At 45.2% G+C, this 18,772-nt stretch overlaps 1 protein-coding gene across 2 annotated transcripts; it reads right to left on the minus strand.

The window, feature by feature from the left end:
• Window positions 1-1,351: 1,351 nt before the first annotated feature.
• On the minus strand, window positions 1,352-17,317 carry nr4a3 (nuclear receptor subfamily 4, group A, member 3). 2 transcript variants are annotated; one of them, XM_061289428.1, is made up of 8 exons: window positions 17,182-17,317; window positions 15,412-15,582; window positions 11,811-12,649; window positions 8,423-8,552; window positions 7,690-7,853; window positions 7,409-7,608; window positions 4,977-5,155; window positions 1,352-2,849 (listed from the first exon to the last, which is right to left on the minus strand). In XM_061289428.1, the coding sequence occupies exons 3-8, from the start codon at window positions 12,645-12,647 to the stop codon at window positions 2,587-2,589; spliced, it is 1,773 nt and encodes a 590-aa protein (XP_061145412.1). In that variant the 5' UTR covers window positions 12,648-12,649; window positions 15,412-15,582; window positions 17,182-17,317; the 3' UTR covers window positions 1,352-2,586. The 2 variants fall into 2 exon arrangements, with proteins under 2 accessions (XP_061145412.1, XP_061145413.1); XM_061289429.1 differs by lacking the exon at window positions 17,182-17,317 and adding an exon at window positions 14,787-14,868 and having other exon boundaries at window positions 15,412-15,577.
• Between the last annotated feature and the right edge of the window lie 1,455 nt (window positions 17,318-18,772).

Consider the following 18,772-nt stretch of genomic DNA (forward strand, 5'->3'; position numbering starts at 1 on the left):
CAATATGGTACTTGCATTTTCTTCGACATTCCAAAAATAATGCAGTGTGTAAAGGGCCTCTCACCCAAAGCCAGCCAGGATAGTCTCTTGCCAGCCCTGTGACAAGTGCTATAGAAAACGCTTTTGGCAGCCAAATCAATATAACATGGAAAATCCCAATTTAACACTTTAATCTGTGTGATTTTTTATCAAATCATTTGTGTGTGACACTCACCCCAAAATAATTACCCCAAAACCAATTTGTTGTAATTTAGGCAAATTTCATTACATGCTGGATCCAAAAAAAATTTGGATTCAACTGCTTTCTGCTGTTAAGGTCCTTGATTTGATTGATTCACTCTTTGGCCATTTTCCAATTCTGATTGGATTAGGATAAATTATGAAGCCGCGGCTAGAAATTAGAATGTGTGTGCACATACACACACGGGGAGCTCTAATTAAGACTCTGGGGGTATTTGCTATCTGTCAGCTGGAATCGATTGTCAAGGAGACTGACACATCAATGTGTGTATGGGTGTGTGTGTGCGTAAATACCTGCTACTTATTTGTTTTATTATTAGGGTGGGGGCAAATATAATATACATATCGTGTTAGATGATTCCACAACGGCAGGAATCCTCATTTTGAATCGAATAGACGCGACGATCATTTTTCGGCACTTGTGGTGCGTTCATAATGATTTTTGTCGTTTTCTTAAGAGTTCTCACCAATTACCATAGCCAATTTACTTGTAGTACTTTTGTTTTGTACAATTTAATTTCCCACAATGACAAAAACTTTCTTTCTGATACAGACGATGATTGTCAAATTTATAAAGTGCCATCTACTGCTGAGGAGGACTTACACAACGTCAGGTGTTTTTTGGGAGGTTAAGTATCAGAGGCCGGAAATGAGAAATGCCTTAAAAAAAAAAAGGGTCAAAGTCAGAACCGAGAACTGTGAGGCCAAATAAGCCCAACTGCATCTTGCTGCATGTGTAATTAGCCACGATGCCTTTCTGTCCATCAAACGTGCGGATTGTCCGCAATTTCCCAATCGCAGTTGCAATCAATCAACTGACTGTGCGGAGGGGGAGGGGGGGAGTGATGGCACTGACAGTAGAGACGACATGTACTGGGAAATGTCACCGCGGCGATCAATGCTGTTTAACGAGGCTAGAGGCTGATCCGGACCTCATGCGAACGCCTCCCATTCTCCCGCCCACATTGCCCCGTTCCACTCCGCTTAATCCTCTTCTAGTCTCTTCCAGCGAGAGCCCACCACGGGCGGACCATGAGTCTGGGTTGAGGGTAAACGTTCACCCCAACGAGATTACGCGGCATGGCAAAATCAAAGAACACAGGAGGCGGGATAATCAGAACTAGTTTATGATTTCAAAGTGCTGAACAGAAAATCCAGTGAACCAAAGAGAAAGAAAAGAAACAAAACTCAAACCAAAGAACATTGGAGGAAAAAAAAACAGCAACTTTTATTTTCCTCTTCTTTGAAAACAATGCACGTCGTACCACAATATTTGAAAAAAGCTAAAAACACTTCAAAATATTAGTTTTTTGTATATTTATATATTTATATATCTATAGAATTTGCTTTTTTTTTCTTTTCCGGTAAGATCGCTGCTGCCGTGAGTGTGTGAGTGGGCTGGGGTGCGGTGAGACACGCAAACACACGAGGCGAGCTGCTTTTTTGACAGCTTCAAAACAAACCATGCTTAAGATGCTGGCTTCTCTGACACACGCACGCACGCACACACACATTAAGATGCAGACACTCGCACCGCCACTAGCAAAATAATAATAGAAAAAAAGACTGCGGAATGTTTCTTCCTTCTATCTTTCGAGCACCCTCCTTTTCTCTCCTCTTTTCTCCAGGTCGGGTGTGTGTCGATGCTTCTTGCCCTTTTTTTCGGGCCGTAAGTGCTTCAGAAGCTCATTTGTTGTCTCCTATTAGATCCATTTGAGTCAAATAAACACACAAATGAAATAAAAATGAGCATTTCAAGTCTGAGTGAGCAGTCATCAATCATTAGTGCACAGTTTGTCCTCTCAAGCCGGATTTCTCTCTCTCGTACTTTCGTTGCTCTATTGACAATATAGGACACGTCTTTGCATTCAAATCATTTAGAGTTTGAAATTAAAAATCGCTTTCTTATGTGATGAGAAAGCGGTCAGAAATTGCACTTGGAATCAATCAAGACTGTTTCTCGAAATATTGTGTCGTGTGTGTGTGTGTTTTTTTGTACATGTGTGATGTCACTGAGTGACATTTATATTTTGGACCGAGTATTTTGGACTTGTGTTCAATTATGTTTCCTTTCACTAAACTGTACATAGAAACTTACATCTTTCTTTTTCTTTTTTCTTTCCAGAGAGCAAAGAAATCCTCCATCATCCATCTCAGCCTCCATGTGAAAATCAGAAGTGGCCAAGCATTTTTTTTTTTTTTTTTACATTGGTAGAAAGTGTCTATTTAATTGATGGTCCATTGGAGGGCGTTCTCGTGGTTATCCCGTTGGCATCACAGCAAAGTGACTCTGTTATTGTCCTCAAATTGGACATGTTTTTTTTTTCTTGACTGCATCCTTCGCCATCAGTAAGGCAGAGTGTCCAGGAACCTGTCAATCAAGGGCGGAGGCGGCACCAGGTCCTCCAGCTTCAGGTAGAAGATCCGCTGAAGGCCCTGAGTCCTCTGGGAGCGCAGCTCTGCCCTTAAACCCAGAATACGACTCAGGGCGGGCGCCGCCTTGGACGATGAGGAAGAGGGGCCGCAGCCCAGGTGGTCTCTGAGACAACAAATGACTTTGTTTTGCAGATCCTCCACTCGCTTGGAGTCCTTCAGGCCCGGAACTTGTTCTGGGAAGGACAGAAGAAGAATGTATTCAGCAGCTTGTCCATCTTACACGCTACGGACTCGAATGGAACACAATGAGACTAAGGAGAAACGGAAATACGACAGCTACATTGAGCAAAATGGTGAGTTGGATTTTTAATCATTTGTTTGTATTTGTGTCTAAAATATCAATCATTTCAACGCTGAGTCTATTTGAACTCAACTTTTATGAAATATGAATCAAAATACCACGTATAGACTGGTGGGGCCGCAAAGAATATATATTATTATATATTTTTTCTGTTGTCAGTATCAACTACCCACAATTCTGAGCAAATTGTGTTTGATTTCTCTGAAAACTGTCCAATTTTCCCAAATTCTTGGAATGAACATCACATGAAAGGTTTCTGGAAATTATTATTTTGCCTGCATTTAACCTCATTAAAACAACAAAAAGATATTTTTTCTTTATGTTTACCGGAAGTCAATTCCAATTAATTCCCATAAAAACCCAACTGCCCATCTTATCCCACTGGATATTTCCGCCCAAATGGAAAGTTTCTGTAAATGCGCTGGACGTGTTCCATCCCTTTGCCAGCCCAATCAGCTCATTCAGCTGAAAGAGCAATTGCTACATCTTCTTTTATATTGAATTGCACCTCATTAGCCTGTATGGCTCAACTTCTTAACTGGCTTTAACCTGTCTCACTCACTTCAGATCGATACCCGACCTTACCTAATAATCCCCCCCGAACGTCATTTGCACACACACACACACTCTAAGGATGGACACACACACATATATATATATAAATAAACACTTGGTGGCACACAAATGCTCCCTCCAATTCAAGACATTGACAAAGACAAAAGTGCTCAACAATTAGCTGATTATTCGGCCCTGTGAGCAGCCAAATTAGATTAGAAACACACACACACACACATACGAGTGCCCATAGCAACTCCAGTGGCACCCAAACCGAGCTTAATGTGACACTAACTCATTCTGCAAAGCACAGGGTGTCCACCGTTCCGAATACACACACACACTGACGCACACACACACACGCACAGGCGCTGCAGGGAGGCCGTGGCTCAGACCACTTTTGGGATATCCATTCTATGAAGCTTATTTATTGTTTGTTTATGTGGCTCTTTTGTTTGCCGAGTCACTCCGGGCCACCTTTCTATGCGTCTCTTTCAGACCTACGCACTCACTCCCCTTGTCTCCAGCTCCTGCAGCGGAGGTGTGTGCGTGTGTGCGGCGCGGTGCGTTGGGGCGGGTGGTAATCGATGGCTGCCTTTCTAAACAGGCCACTCCGAATGGGTCGATGGCCCGGTTGCTTTGGCCGTGTGCTTGTGGGCTTTGCCGGGGGTGGCGCTGAGACGCCGGCGCAGAGCGGCGCTCCGTGGTGGGTTGGTCGATGGCGCGCCGAGTTAAGTGCTCCCCCAGAGAGAGGAGCTTGGGTTGGGGGCTTTAGACAGAGGAAGTGAAGGTGGTGGCAGAGGGCCGGGCCGGGGCGGGGGGGTGGAGGTAAATAAAGTCTGCCTCGAGGGGAGGATTCCACATGTCATACATTAATTGAAAGAATCGGACATAGTTGTGATATTTGCATGGATACGTTGAAATCAATTCTTTCATCATCTTCCCCTGTCAAAGTGAGAGGAGGCGGCCAGAACTTTAACACGTTTCTGAGGCCTGACTCGGAGCCAGTCACAAGGAGTCATGCCCATCTTTCAGACAAAACGTGGCTTCTAAGCTCGCGTCGCCCAAATTTTTAAGCCTTCGACATTGTCGCCGGGTGGAAAGTGTTTCAAGCCCGACACACTTCCTGCTTGTCTCTTGCATTTTCTCTGCTGCGTGTTTGACACATGCACATTGATTAGAGGGGCAGGTGTCAGACAGGTGCAGCAGGTGCTTATGGGTATCAGGTTCTTGTTCCTGCGAGAACGTGCGTGTGCGTGTGTACGTGTGTGTTTCCGAGGGGATTCGTCCACCTGATCGCTGTCACATTCAATTCGTCACACATAAGCAACAAACCAAATTGGCTAAAAATGATGACCAGGATCGCCTTAACAATCAAATTTGTGTGTAGACCTCAAAATGTACCACATGATCATCTTATATATATTTTTTTGTTTTTTTTTACCTGTGAGCAGCACAAGCGCAGCCAAGCAGGCAAAGGCGGAGGCGTCCAGGTTGAGACTCTGGAGATGGGTGGAGAAGTCTCGAATGGAGTCCAGCCATTCTCCAAAACCGCGAAGGCACTGGAACCTGTGCAGCACCAAACCGTTGCAGAACACCAGCTTGTCTTCTGACAGCATCGACCTGGGAAAAAAAAGTAGGAAAAATGCTTTTGTTTATAGCTTTCGCGACATCTGTATATAATAGTCGGACCACCGGAGCAAAAAACAATACAAAGTTGGCATTCGCACACAATTGGGATAAACATCAAACATGGCGACGCAGATTTTCAAATTACAGTATGCCGTTTTTTCAAAACATGCCCACTTTTCTGGGAACGTGGGAATGAACGGAGCCCAAACGGGTACGACTTTAAAGCGCTTTGACCGCTGCGTGCCATGGAAATATGTCTTAATGAGGAAATGAAAAGGCTTCCTTCAGTTACTCATGACACAGAACCGGAGAGTGAGAGCATGTGCCATAAGCGAGGGCTATAAAGCGCTCTTTATGAGTGCCTGACTAAACAGCATGCTTCCTTCTTATTAGGAACCTTCGTAAATAAATCCCCCCCCAAACAAAGGGAAGACAGATGCAAGACGTAGGTAAAAGGAGATGAAATAAACGGTGTGCTTGGGAAAACAGCTTCAACTCGAAGAAACTATCTCAGCGAGTTTTACCCTTCCGTCATGCTGTGCCACATTTTTGTATTTATACTGAGTGAAAGTCCGTAATAAGATAATCGTATTTGGCAAATGATGACGCCTCCTGACTTTCAACCGTCCTGGACGATAAAACTTGTAAGATCCATTTGTTCTATCACCTCAGGCTTGGAGTCTCCGTTTTCTTTTTTTTTTCCATTGCTCTGAACATTTCGGAGATTTTGTTGATTTGAGTTTTTGCATTGCAGAAAGCCAAATTTTGAAAACGTCATTTCACGGCCAATGTGGCGTCAAGTTTACGTGGGCTTTAATTTGTTAGTCAAACCAATTTCCCTTGTAATCGGAATGATCGAATTACAGACAAAAGATTCCAAAGAAGGATCTGGAATGTGTGATGTCAAACATCAGCTCAAACAGATAAAATGCTTCATTAGGAAAAATGAGTGTGACAATCCCCAAATTTGTCAACGCTCGGATGTGACGCATGTGTCTGAGGACGCTCATGTGCCAAAACGCGGACAGTGTCCACATCCACGTTATATACGGTTGGATTTCTGCCACGCATTCCGCTCCCCCCTGACGACGGCGTCGCCACGGCAACCCACCCATAATCACAGAAACTGTTTGGTGACGGGGGGGCTGCTAGTACGCCGACAGAGAGGTAAATTTCCAAACCCTGACACGCACTCTGACGAACGTGCGGACATACGCTGGCACGAGGGGGGCGCCCGGGTTCAACGCGGGGTCGCTTAGCGAGGTAAAGCTCTCACAGTGTTCCCGTGCGTGTACATGTGAACGAGGTCGCCTGCGTTTAGGGGTGACTCACAGTCCCAGCCTGAGTCTTGCCCTCCTGCTGGAACTGTGATGCCACCACCCATCTTCTACCCACCCTGCACCTGGACCTAGCAGGGTGCAGGAGAACAAAGTTATACATCATCAATGTGTGTGTGTGTGTGTGAATAAGTGTGTCTGACTCTGTTGGTTTTTTGGCCGCGAGACGACAGCCCGGGACAAAAGGATGAGCTTGTACGCCGAGCCCCCTCCTCGTCATAAATTTAACCAGCCGCATGCCTTGCCAGGGCAGAGCGGTAGTCCCGGGTGATGTCGAGGCTCAAGACGACCCCGGCGGGAGTCCGAACGGCACCAAGCAGCCGTACAAAAACTTGCCCCCCCTCCCCTTTTTTTTTTTTTTTTAATGTAAGTCAGCTGAACTAAGCATGAATTTTCTGCCCTAACTTGTCAGCTGACCTGCTTTTTAGAGGTTCTGATCCTGTCCGATTGAGAAACAACACACACACAGACGCACACAAAGCCCGTTTGTGCGTCACATATCAGACAAGCGGAACTCTGTGGGCGTAGCTGCTGTCATAGACACGGACTCCATTCATAATTTTCTTCATATTCAGCTTCAGATAGAACAACACAGTTGCAGTACAGTGCTGGAGTACAATAGGCTACTGGATGATTGCACTGCTGAACAATTTTTGCAATAGATGAATTTCTTTGCGATGATTCTTAATCTTCCCTTGTTTTTCTCTCGAGCGTACCAGATTTGTCATCATGATAATATCACCATTATAATGACTTGAGACTGGAGTGGTCGCTTTAGAGCGCCTCGTTGTTGCAGCTTGGAAATTTCTACGATGACCCAATCTAGTTTTCACCCAGGCGGCCTCGGTTTGACTCCCAGTATGTCGGGGACAGATTTAACTGCGGTACGTTCGAGCTTTCATCTCACCTGTGAGCTAGTCGCAAGACAAACAGCTCCAGGAAGGCGGAATCTATGAGCAGGTTCTGATCATCCCGCTGGAGCTCGGAAAAGCCCGGCAGCCGGTCGGCCCAGCACCGCGTGGTCTCCATCGAAATGGTGAGGAGCCTGTAGAACAGGTGGATGTGCTCGGCGTCAGAGGAGGAGGAGGGAGGGTCGGCAGCGCTGAACTGCGGGACGGTGAGAAACGAGACGTTAGCGTCTTTATGGAGCTTCTCACTGGATACGTGTTTGGACCCCTGTTGCGCTACCTGGCTGTAGTCAAGGTCATGGGGTGTGCAGTGCGAGTAAGCCCTGAGCAGAGCGGAGATCAGGCTGAGGGGTGGCGAGGGAGGGGCCACCTCTGTCTGCAGGGGGCTCTTTGGTTTGGAAGGCAAACGGCCACGACGCCCCTTCAGGCTATCGGTGCGTACCACTGCGGAGGGAGCATAAAGAGTCGTCATGAGCGTGAATGATTTAGCGTTTACAGAAAGACCTCTCCTCGTGCTGATAAGTCTCTTATCGGTATTTTTCCAGAGGTGCTAAAGAATCTGACAGGATGACGGGAAGCTTTACAAGCATTCCCACGCTGGAGGCTAAGCAGCCAGAAGGGGGCAGTGTGAGTTGTGGCTATACGTGTTGACGGCAGAGACAGGTGCTTTGTAATCAAGAAAAAGGGTTGAAAATTGCAATTGAATGAAGCTAATGTCAAACGGAAAGCAACCGAAAAAGAAAATCAATTTAAAACACTTGTTAAGTGAACAACTAACACCCATTTATAATAACTTCCTACAGGCCGGGTGTGATTCATTTCTGGTCCAACTAATTTGCTGCCATCCAAAGGTTCGCTCGATGTTGATAACAGCACACCGTTATCAGAGGGAAGCAGTAGGTCTAAAAAAAAATGTAATATTTAGCATAAATAATTATATAAATCTCTAGCCCTGTTTCCGATATGCAACTATGTTGATGTGCTACAAGATACTCAGTTGAGAGTCTTCCTACCTTCCTTGACCATGCCCACACTCAGACACTTCTGGAAGCGGCAGTACTGGCAGCGGTTCCGTCTCCTCTTGTCCACAGGACAGTTCTTACTAGCCAGACACACATACTTGGCGTTCTTCTGCACGGTACGCTAGAGAAGGAAAAAAAAAACCAAAAAACAAATCAGCCTCCAAACACAATCAACCACCAAATATTTGATATGTTAAATTCAATTCAAGCTCTCTCCTCCTTCGCCGGCAAAGAATGAAAGCAAAAAGCTCGCAGGTCAGTTTTTAATTACGTGCTGAAAGGGGAAGCTGACATCAGTATAATTAGATAAAATTAATTTCCCAACAAGCGTCGCCTGCAGGGGGGACAATTTTATTAGCGCGGGCCCTGACAATGGCGGCGGGCGCACGCGCGCGTGGCGTGCTGGAGAGGCTCCCGCGAGACAGGCGGCGGGAAGGAAGGAGCTGCGTGATCAGATTGTTTGTGAAGCTCGCGGGTCAGCTCGTAGCACCTCGGGGGCCTCGTCGGTCGCGCCTCTCTCCATGGGCCCCGAGGGAGCTGTTTTCTCCTCGGCTGCTTGGCGCGATTATTACTGACCTTATTAAAAAGAAATCGGAAACGGGACGCGTGGGGACCGTCTGCGCTACCCGCGTGGACAACAATAACAAAAATGGTAGTGATAGTCTGCACTCCCCCGCGCATGCAGAAATGACACTTAAGCCACTTTATGGAAAGGAATTCAGAAACAATCACACTACATGGCCAGTTAAGTGCTTTTTTTTTTTTGTTCAACGAGGAAAATGCTCGCACGGAAACTCTTTTTTAAAAATGAAAATAAATACATCCAATTAGAAACCCTCTTGAGCCAACCGCGTCCGCACCTCCAGGGTAATTGATTATTTGCATGCTAATGACACATGTGAACGTCTCGCATCTCTTTCCGTGGTCGCTAACGCTCGCGTGCGTTTACAACGACCACATCGTTGTGTCAAAGTAAAATGGAATGAGGGTGGCATCGCGAGTGGGGACAATAGAAGGTGCTCCTCAAGGCCACATGGGTTCAGTCCATGTGAAAGTGGGTGCGGTGAGTGTGTGCGTGTAAGCATTTGTGTGTTTGCATGTTTGTTGTGGTGACTTTGCTAACTAAAGCAGGGCGGAGTGTGGATGGCGTCTCGGCAGAGGTGTCCTTGGTGACCTCCATTAGAATTTACATGCAGGTATGCATGCACGCACACAAACACACCCAATGATGAAGTCAGCTCAATCTATATGAAGCCAATTTCAGTATGCATGGAATGGAATTCATTTTAGGTGTGTGTGTGTGTGTGTGTGTGTGTGTGTGTGTGTATGGCGGCATAAAATTCAGTTGTATGAAAGCGTTTCAGCTCTGTTTTGGGTGTGTTGTTTCTTTTTTGTTCCAGTCATTAAGTAGTCAATTGAGTTCAGCAATGTAGCAGAAGGGGTGAGTCAATTCTTTAACTCGAAAATTATTTAAAAAAAAAAAAGAAGTTGAGTCAAATCAAAATTACAAAGCAAGAGACTTCAATTAAATTTGAAGTTTTACTAAAGTGCGGATTGTCTTTCCTGCATTTTCAAAAAAGACTTTACAGAATGTTCCGTGGTTTGTTAACATTGCTAACATTGTTACCATAAACATCAAAAATGGTTCCAACGCAAATGACCGTTTTAGTCCCCAATAGTACAAATTGTTCTTTTTTTTTTTTTTTTTTTTTTTTTTTTTTACAGCGCAAAAGGTTCAGAAAGTGAAACGAGTGTGGCTTTTGTGTGGGAGAGACTTCCTTCTAGAAAAAAAAACCCCACAGAAAACAAACACAGTAAATGTTAATTTGGATTTAGTTAAACGGGCTGTATCAGTGAACGAGGAGCACACACAGCACGGAGGTATGCAGAGGCAGATTCTTGACATGTAACATGTGCTAATAGCCATGGTTTAAATTAAAAGCCTTCGGGGACTTTGCTCCCCCCCCTTCCCCCCTCCCATCCTCTGCTTCTTAATCAGGGGCAATCAGAACTCTGTGTTCTGTGTCCGTCAAGTACAAGTTGGTGCATGGCAGATTTCCTGAACTTATTCGAATGTTTCCAAAATGGAAAACACATGACTATATGACTTTTTTTTTATGCTCGTATAATTCCAGTCAATAATGTGTGTGGAAAAAAACGGTGCCTTAACAAAATCAAGTTTATCTAAAAAAAAAAAAATCAGGCCCAAGCAGATTAATGGACCGCATTATTCCGCCTAAATAATAAAAGAAGAGCTCAAATTAATTCACTGTGAAAATGTGTTTCAAATTGCACTGATGAACTAACAGTAATTTTACACGCTAATACCGCTCCCCCTATAATTGAATGGTAATCTATTTTTAAGGGACAATAAAACCATTATGATAATGGAGTGCGCCTGATGATACGGGAAAAAAACAACATGTGTACCATAAGCGTGTTTTAGCCGATGTGATTCCGGGAACAAATTAAGCGCAGTCAAATTGCTGTCTTTCGACAAGTGTGCAAATGTGATGCATGAGAGGAAACAAGGCTTGATGGGCAGTACAGCAGCAGACAGAACCCCCCCATCCCCTTTCCCCCTCGGCCCCGCCGCAACCAGACGCCGCTTCCATTAATTAGTAAATAAAAACAAATCGTGAAACTAATTGAAAAGAATGATAATCATTTACACCGACCACAGGCATGATTCAATTAGATCCGCTTTCTTTGCTTTGACTCTTAATTTGGCTCTCGCGCAGCCGGCGACAATATCGAAAAGTAGGTTTTATATGAATTAATATGAAAGTGATCACAGACTGCAATATAGAGAGTTTGTTTTTTGGTGAGAGTACATTAAAAAGTGTTTGCGGTCACATGGTACGTGGGATATGTGACTCAATCTGTGAAGTGACTCATATCATAAGTGCTGCATGTAATTTTGCACTCGCTGATTCAAAACAAACTAAGACCCAAACAATATCGCACAAAAGCGGAATGTCGGTTCTAAAATACGCTCGGCGTATTTTATTTAGAGTGGCTTTGCATTAAGGCGGGAGAGGCGGGGGATTTTTTTCTCCGTTGTCTTAGCGAGAGCGTGTGTTCTCACATAAATCTCGCACACGTACACACACAAGCCATGCGCACACTTTGGCCACTATGTTGCCGGGAGCGACGACCCCTGTGGGTGTTCTGTGCTTTCGTAATGACTCCTCAGACAATTTAGAGTGGGGGCTCAAGGTTGGGGCGACTCAAGTCGAATACAAGAAAATTACAGCTTGTTTGTCCAAATATTGTCATATTTTCATATAGGCGTGCTTCTGTGACACAAGTTTTTTTTTTTCAACATAGTTATGGTAGGCCGTGTTAAATTTACAACATGTTGAGTGTGTTTTTCTACCTTGAAGAAACCTTTGCAGCCCTCGCATGTGCGGACTCCATAGTGCTGGCAGGCCGCGTTGTCCCCACACACGGCGCAGGTGCCCTCTCCTTGGGGGCCTCGTGGCGGGGGCGAGGGCAGGCTGTCCCCGAGTATAGGGCCGCAAGGACCGAGAGCCAGGGAACGAAACGCGAGGCTGGTACCCCCGGCCCCGCGGTGCAGCTGGTACATGGGCTGCTGATCCATGGGCGGGCCGTGAGCATGGGAGACCGAGGTGGACGATGAGGAAGAGGAGGAAGATGTGCGGACGAGGCCTCCTAGATTCTCGTAGCCCCCCACGCTGGCCCCGCTGTGGGGCGGCGAGTGTTGGTAGAAGTGCGGAAAGCGGGGCGACTTAAGGGAGCCGGCGGCGTCCAGGCCGGAGCCCATGGAATGGGGGTGTGATGGCGGGACCAGGGAGTGATCCTCCCATAGGAAAGAGGTGCCAGGTTGCGGGGGCATGGAAGGGGTGGTGGGCGTGGAGGGGGGAGATTGTTTAAAGTACATGGCGGAGGAGGACAGGGCCTCCAGTTGCGCGCTCGGGTAGCTGTCCTCCTCCTTCTTGATGGCGGGCCTGTGCGGCGGCATCTGGTAGAGGCAGGACGACTTGTGCTCGTAGCCCCCGTCCACAAACACGTTGAAGCTGGGCAGCGAGGTGGTGGCGGCCGCGGCGGAGATCTCGCCGCCGCCCAGGTCCAACTTGGTGTAGTCGGAGGTCATGAGGTCAGAAGCGTAGCCGTCGCCCTGGTAGCCGAAGGACTGGCCGGAGTAGGCGGAGCCTGGGTGGGTGGGCCCGTACTGAGCCTGCACGCAGGGCATGTCTGTTGGGAAAGCGCAAATGGACAGTTAAGAGACATCCCGGCAAACCGTGGCGTTAAAAACAACGTCATACAACGTTAGGAGTGTCATTAGTCGGGGAGGAGAATGTGATGACACGCTAGTTAATCACTTTTTTTGAACAGAGGAGCAGGACTTTGACAAGGAGCGATGCAGCGCAGCAGAGTGAGGCCAAGATTTGTGAGACACACATGCACACACGAGGACTAACAGTAACAAAATGCGATTGGAACACACGTAATTGTTGTGTATTGTCATTTTTGAGATTCATCAGCTTTACTTAGTTTAGTTTTTTTCTTATTTGCAAAACCGCGCCACCAAGAAAGCGCTAAGACCAGCCAACTTCATTGACTTCTTTGCGTCGGTTAGCAAAATGGAGCTAAATAATGATGGAACGCCGTAGTGGTGCACACACACACGCAGACACACACACACACACATGCAAGCGCAGCAGACGCCAGTCGCTACGACTTCCTTCCGATTCAATTTGGACACAGCCACACTTGATTTGTGTGTTTAGTGTCTATCCTCATCCTTTACGTCATACGCCTGCACGCGTGTGCCCGTGTGCGCGGGCCGACGAGCGTGAACTGTCAACACGGCCACGCTAGCGTCGACACCCTCATGCGCACCGTGTGCCGGAATAGCCCCCGTCGTGTTTGTCCAGTCAAATACGGGACTGTGGGTAAAGCACTTACAGATACTTCCATCCACTTACACACGTGCGGACTCGGGGGGGTAAAGGTCGTTTAAAAGTCATAGGTTGAATAAAAAGCACAAAAAGTTGAAAGGTGGTGACGTCTCATGACCGACAGCAGAGTTACTCATGGCGGAAATGGGCGGAGAGGTACATTAATTAGCATTTTTATAAGACAATGTCCTAAAGGGCAACGTTCTTGTAGTGCCTTGAAAAGCTCCAGTATGACTCACACAAACACACACACACACACACACACAAAACGAAATCGTCGAATTGAGAAATTTGTCTTCAAACTTGTACGGTCAGATTATCTGCATATGTGAAATGATCACCTTTGCAGCAAAAAGGCTGCACGAATTTATCGGTCCTTTCTGCCGAGTCGACAATATTGAATAGAAAAGGCAACAAAATTGGGCCACTGTTATTTTCGTTGTCAATGTAATAGTGTGTCTTGAAGTCTTTGGCCTCTATTGTCATGAAGGAACTAGGTTCGACTTATTAGTCACATCAGAGGAAGAGCTGCGCCGCTGTGGGAGTGGTCACAATGGATTTTAATCATGATCAATTAAAGTGGCTCCCTTGAAATGCAATGCACTTGTCATGCTACATTTGCGACATAGCAGACGCACATTGGCTTCCCCACCCACGTTTATTTACACCGTAGCGTTCTACCAAATTGCTAAAAACGCTACGCTAGCATTCACGTCTTAGCACAGGTCTTTGAAAAAAAGCCGTTTAAGTTGGAAAAAATGCATACTTTAAAATATCACCTGTAACGTTAAGATGGCTTTTTCTGTTTGCATTATTTTCTATAGAAAAACGTGCAAACAAATGGCTGCGCGACCAGCTTCCTGGAATACCTTACGTTTAACTTGAGTGGCCCCTCTCATGTTTTTAAAATTTAAAACCAAATAGGGTGTAGATGTGACCGTGCTCGAACCAGGAAGTCGAGACTCAGGTGGATTGTTTCGCACCTGTTGTGTCACATCTCTTCATGCGCTTGCGGCTCGATGAAGGAAGTAAGGCGACAACAAACAAAGACATGTCGTCTGACTTCAAACTGCGCCGATAGCCTCGGGCGAAAAACAGACACGTGTGACTTAAGTGTGTGTGTGTGTGTGTCTATGCAAATACCCATAACACATTCCTGCTGGCTTGTATGTTGTTAAGGATGTAAACATAAACCCGTGTACGTTCCGTCTTGTCAAAAACATAGGCCAGCATCTTGAGAACCAGTCAAACCACCTCGTTCTAGTTTGGCCTTGCAGCTCTCCCTCGCTAACATACAACCAGATTTTTATGTCACAAAATTTCATTTTCATTATGTATATGTGTGTGCGCGTGCAAGCAAGAGGACAGACAACCCAAGCAGAGTCAGACACACAAGTTGTGCAGCGAGGTAAAGGGAGACAATGTCTAACCTCGAGGTGCGCATTTCAACTGGACAAACTGCAGCTGTTCCAATAACTGAGTGCGCTTGTTCATTGTCAGAATGCCATAGATCTAACAAATAAAAACATGGAGGTTGCACATATCAGTACAAAAAAACAAAACCATTTGGGATGATTTTTCTATTTATTTATTTTTTCGAGAGGTTTTGTTTGCAGTTGAATTGCATCAAACAGAAAAGCAGACTCGCTGTCAGTGATAACTGGACGGATATTAATTATAAAGCCTATAGAAGTTTATGGGAGGGGAAAAAAGGCTATAGTTATAAATTTTCACGTCATTCACTGTAAATAATTGCTCATGCATGATGACATGGTATTTCTTGGATTTGTTTATCTAATATGTCAAAAGCGGCTGCACTTGCCACACACGCGCCGCGCGCGCACTCAAACAAAAAAAAAAGACAACAAATTCCAATGAGGTTTGCTGTTGAAGTCAGACCCAATTTTTTTTTGAAAGAAAGAAAGAAAGAAAGAAAGAAAGAAAGAAAGAAAGAAAGAAAGAACGAAAGAAAGAAAGAAAGAAAGAAAGAAAGAAAGAAAGAAAGAAAGAAAGAAAGAAAGAAAGAAAGAAAGAAAGAAAGGTTTGCAATGTTACCTGGTGTGAGAGCTTCGCGCTGAATGGTGCTGGGTGTGCGGGCGTGTGAGGTGGCGTGGCTGCAGCCGGGTCGGTGCTCCTGACGCGGGAAAGGCTCGTCGGGCTTCGCGGAGGAAAGCTCCAATCGCCGGCACTGCGAGCTCGGCTGGGGGCACTTTTCCGAACCTGTGTCTGGAGCAGAGAGGATGACTTAGGTCAAAACAGAACAACCTAGCATTTTCTTTTATTTTCCAATTTAATAACCACAATGAACCCCAAACATAAAACGTGTTCATTACACCCAAATTATCAACAGCATTTCAGACTTATTACCAATTTTGTTGGTGTATGCAATTAAGCAATTTAAAAAAAATGCATGGATTTTAGCACGTAGGCGTGCAAAAAAACTTAGACCCATACAAGTATGCACTTTTATAAAAGCAACGGAGTGTGTAAGAAGCTGCGGGCGCTCGCGTCTGATCACCACCGCGTTGGTCTGCTGCTGGGGGGGGGGGGGGGGGGGGTTCATCTAGAAGGGAAGGCTGACGGCACGGGCCCACGCACGCACGCATGCATGCATGCAAAAAAAAGAAAGAAAGAAAAGGAGGAAGAAGAAGAAACTCCGGTGCACCGTGCGCCTCCGGCCGCCTCTCAATGTTGTCGGACGCACGGCACACCGTGGATTTCAAGGTTTAGAGCGCCCCCTTTCCGTCACACACGCCCCCTTGTCAAAACGGAGATTCCCCCAATGTCTAGGCGCCCCTAATGCTCTCCTGTAAACCTCCACACACTCGCAGTACTCCCTAATAATACCTTAAACGGGACACTTTGGACGCCAACCTTCACGCGGAGATGGCAATAACTCATTGAATTTCAATTTGAAGGCGAAACGAACTCAAGTGAAGCACATAAATTATCTTGTAGCTTTTCGCGCATACTTTTTTCTGCTCAAATTTTGGTTCCTGCCTTGTCATAACTCTGACATTTATAAAGAACAGTTGATTTTATAATTAAAAAAAAAAAAAACCTGAAAAAATTCGAGTAATCTTCAAAAGAAGTTAGAATTGTCTATTTTTCGGCACCAAACTGTATTACGTTATTCCCATTAAAGGTTGGCACTCAATTGAGTTGGGAGTGCTGTGTGGGAAGCTCTTTGGCTCAGCGCGCACCGGTAACCAAGAGAGCCGCACATAAGCCGCAAAACACGCACCCCAGAGCGCCGGTAAAGCCCCGGTGCTGACTCGCCTCCCTTCCTCGCGCCAATAAAGCCGAACAGCGGCGTGTTTCCAGCCAACACACGTTTAAAAAGTGGCCACAAAGTGAAGTGCAAAACAACACAAAAGCGGACTGCTGTTTTATAGTGTAAAGTGGCACATTGGGTCAAACTTGTTTTTGTCAGAATTTAAAAGGGCACTGGAGTTGGAAAGATTAATTTTGATCACTTTCTGTGACTGGACCGAGCGTGACACCTCTGTAGATATTGATTTAAAACGCCGGTTTTAAAAAATAATTTAAAAAGATTGACCGATATAATGCTTTTTAAAAGTCTTTCCGATTGAAGCATCCCATCTCCATGACAACCGGAGACGGTCTGGCTGTAATTTTTTTTTAATGGAACTCGTCTCGGTTCCGAGCCTGACTGATCAACACATTTACGCGCACTCAAGGCAACGGTTCGGACCGCCGCTTGAGCGTAAAAACCGAATAAAATTCATAATAGCCGAACGTACTCTACCGGTTCGGCACGTGTGTAATTTTTCCAAAGTCCAAAATCATGAATAAGTCACTTACTGCTTTGCTGTGGACGTTCCGTCTTTACTTGTGATGACAAGCTCGCTTCAAGTATCCTTTCCCCATCCACAATAATCACCAAAAACCCGAAGGAGAAAAAGAAAGAAAAAGAAAAAAGGCTAGCGGAAAAACACGCTCAAAGTTTCTTTTCTTATGATTCTGTCAAAAGTAGTCGAAGTGTTTGGGCAAAATCCAAACTAAAAACACCTGAGTGCTAGAACGATTCGATTCCCGAGCTCTTCCTCGTGAGCGCCACTTTGCAAAGTGTGCACTTTGTTTATGCGCGCCGTCTGAGGGAAGAAAGTCAAATAGTGCATTTATGTGGGCTCAGCCTCCACTAGAGCGCCTGGTATGCGCTACGTCAATGTGACGCCATGGGATAGGTGACGTCACTGCAAGCAGAACTCTCGCTCTCTCTCTTTCTCTCTTCTGCGCTCTCGCTGGAGCGAGAGCAAAGCGAGAGAGGGAGTCCGAGCCAGCTCGTTGGTTTGATGGTTGCAGTTGAGGGAGTCCCTCGCTGGTGGGCGGTAGGGCGAATTTGCCTTCACATCTACATCAGTCAGCGCTTCTTATCGTTTGTTTATTTTTGTTGAGACTGTCAGAATAACCGAACAAAAACAACAACCGGATAAAAAATATTCTGTTAAAAAGAAGAACCGATCTGATAACCAATCAGAGACCTAAGGCGTGACTGATAAGGTGTCATTGTTAGTTAGGTAGGATAGGCTTGATGGACTTTGCTGAAACGATTGTGGAATATCCACCTCCAGTTTGCAATACAATTGTGAAAAAATAACGTCTTCGCTCAAAATAGTTTCCTTCTTTTAACTGCCTACTAAGAAGAAAACCATTTTCAAAATATCGCTGGATTGCATGCTGCCATAGCTTTGCTAACATCGTAAACCGGCTAAATTTATTATGACTTGTGAGATTAGATCGAGAACTGCTGAAAGCCAGAGTCTTGTGGTTTTCAGGGTAGAGCACAATGTACAGTATTCAAAACAAATCACTGTTTGAGCCCAACACAACAAAGAATTCTCTTGACTGCCAGTGATTTCAAGTAACTTGCTTCTCCAAATCTGTTGTGTCATAGTCGATATTGCTTTCTGATTTACTTTCTGCTGTCCCTGTTAATCGTGTGATGTTGTTATTGGAGGAGGATGGAAAATTTATCCGTCATATAAAGCAAGAATCAAAATCATATGATTCATATTTTTTTTCGTTATATAATTGCCTTACCCATTCCTTTGATTTAGGTCTATAGGTTATTTAATATATTTATATATTTTCCTGTCTTGTATTTATATAGTATATTTAAAAAAAACACACCACTGCTGTTACTTGTTTCTCAGAGAGCACAAGCCTGCCATCAAAATAAACATGGTGAAGCAGCATTTGGTTGTTATGCCGCACAGAGATGCGATAAGCCTATGTCAAATGTCCTAAATAATTTTAAAGTTTTATGCTAATGTGTGTTTCAATGTTGCCATTGGACATTCTTTGATTAAAAAGAGACACTGAAGCCAACTCCAGCAGACATTTTACACGACAAACATAAAATTAAAAAAAGCTCCTCAGAAGCCTCACTGAG

This window comes from Syngnathus typhle, linkage group LG10 (genome assembly GCF_033458585.1).
Source record: "Syngnathus typhle isolate RoL2023-S1 ecotype Sweden linkage group LG10, RoL_Styp_1.0, whole genome shotgun sequence".
NCBI lineage: Eukaryota > Metazoa > Chordata > Actinopteri > Syngnathiformes > Syngnathidae > Syngnathus > Syngnathus typhle.

Bases quoted from the DNA above. Each gene is read 5' to 3' on its own strand.
- nr4a3 (XM_061289429.1), bottom strand. From the start codon at position 14,850: ATGAACAAGCGCACTCAGTTATTGGAACAGCTGCAGTTTGTCCAGTTG. The intron at 7,609-7,689 runs GTAGCGCAACAG...ACCGTCCCGCAG, and splicing joins ATGACCTTGACTACAGCCAG to TTCAGCGCTGCCGACCCTCC. The intron at 2,850-4,976 runs GTAAAAAAAAAC...TGTCCTTCCCAG, and splicing joins TGCGCTTGTGCTGCTCACAG to AACAAGTTCCGGGCCTGAAG.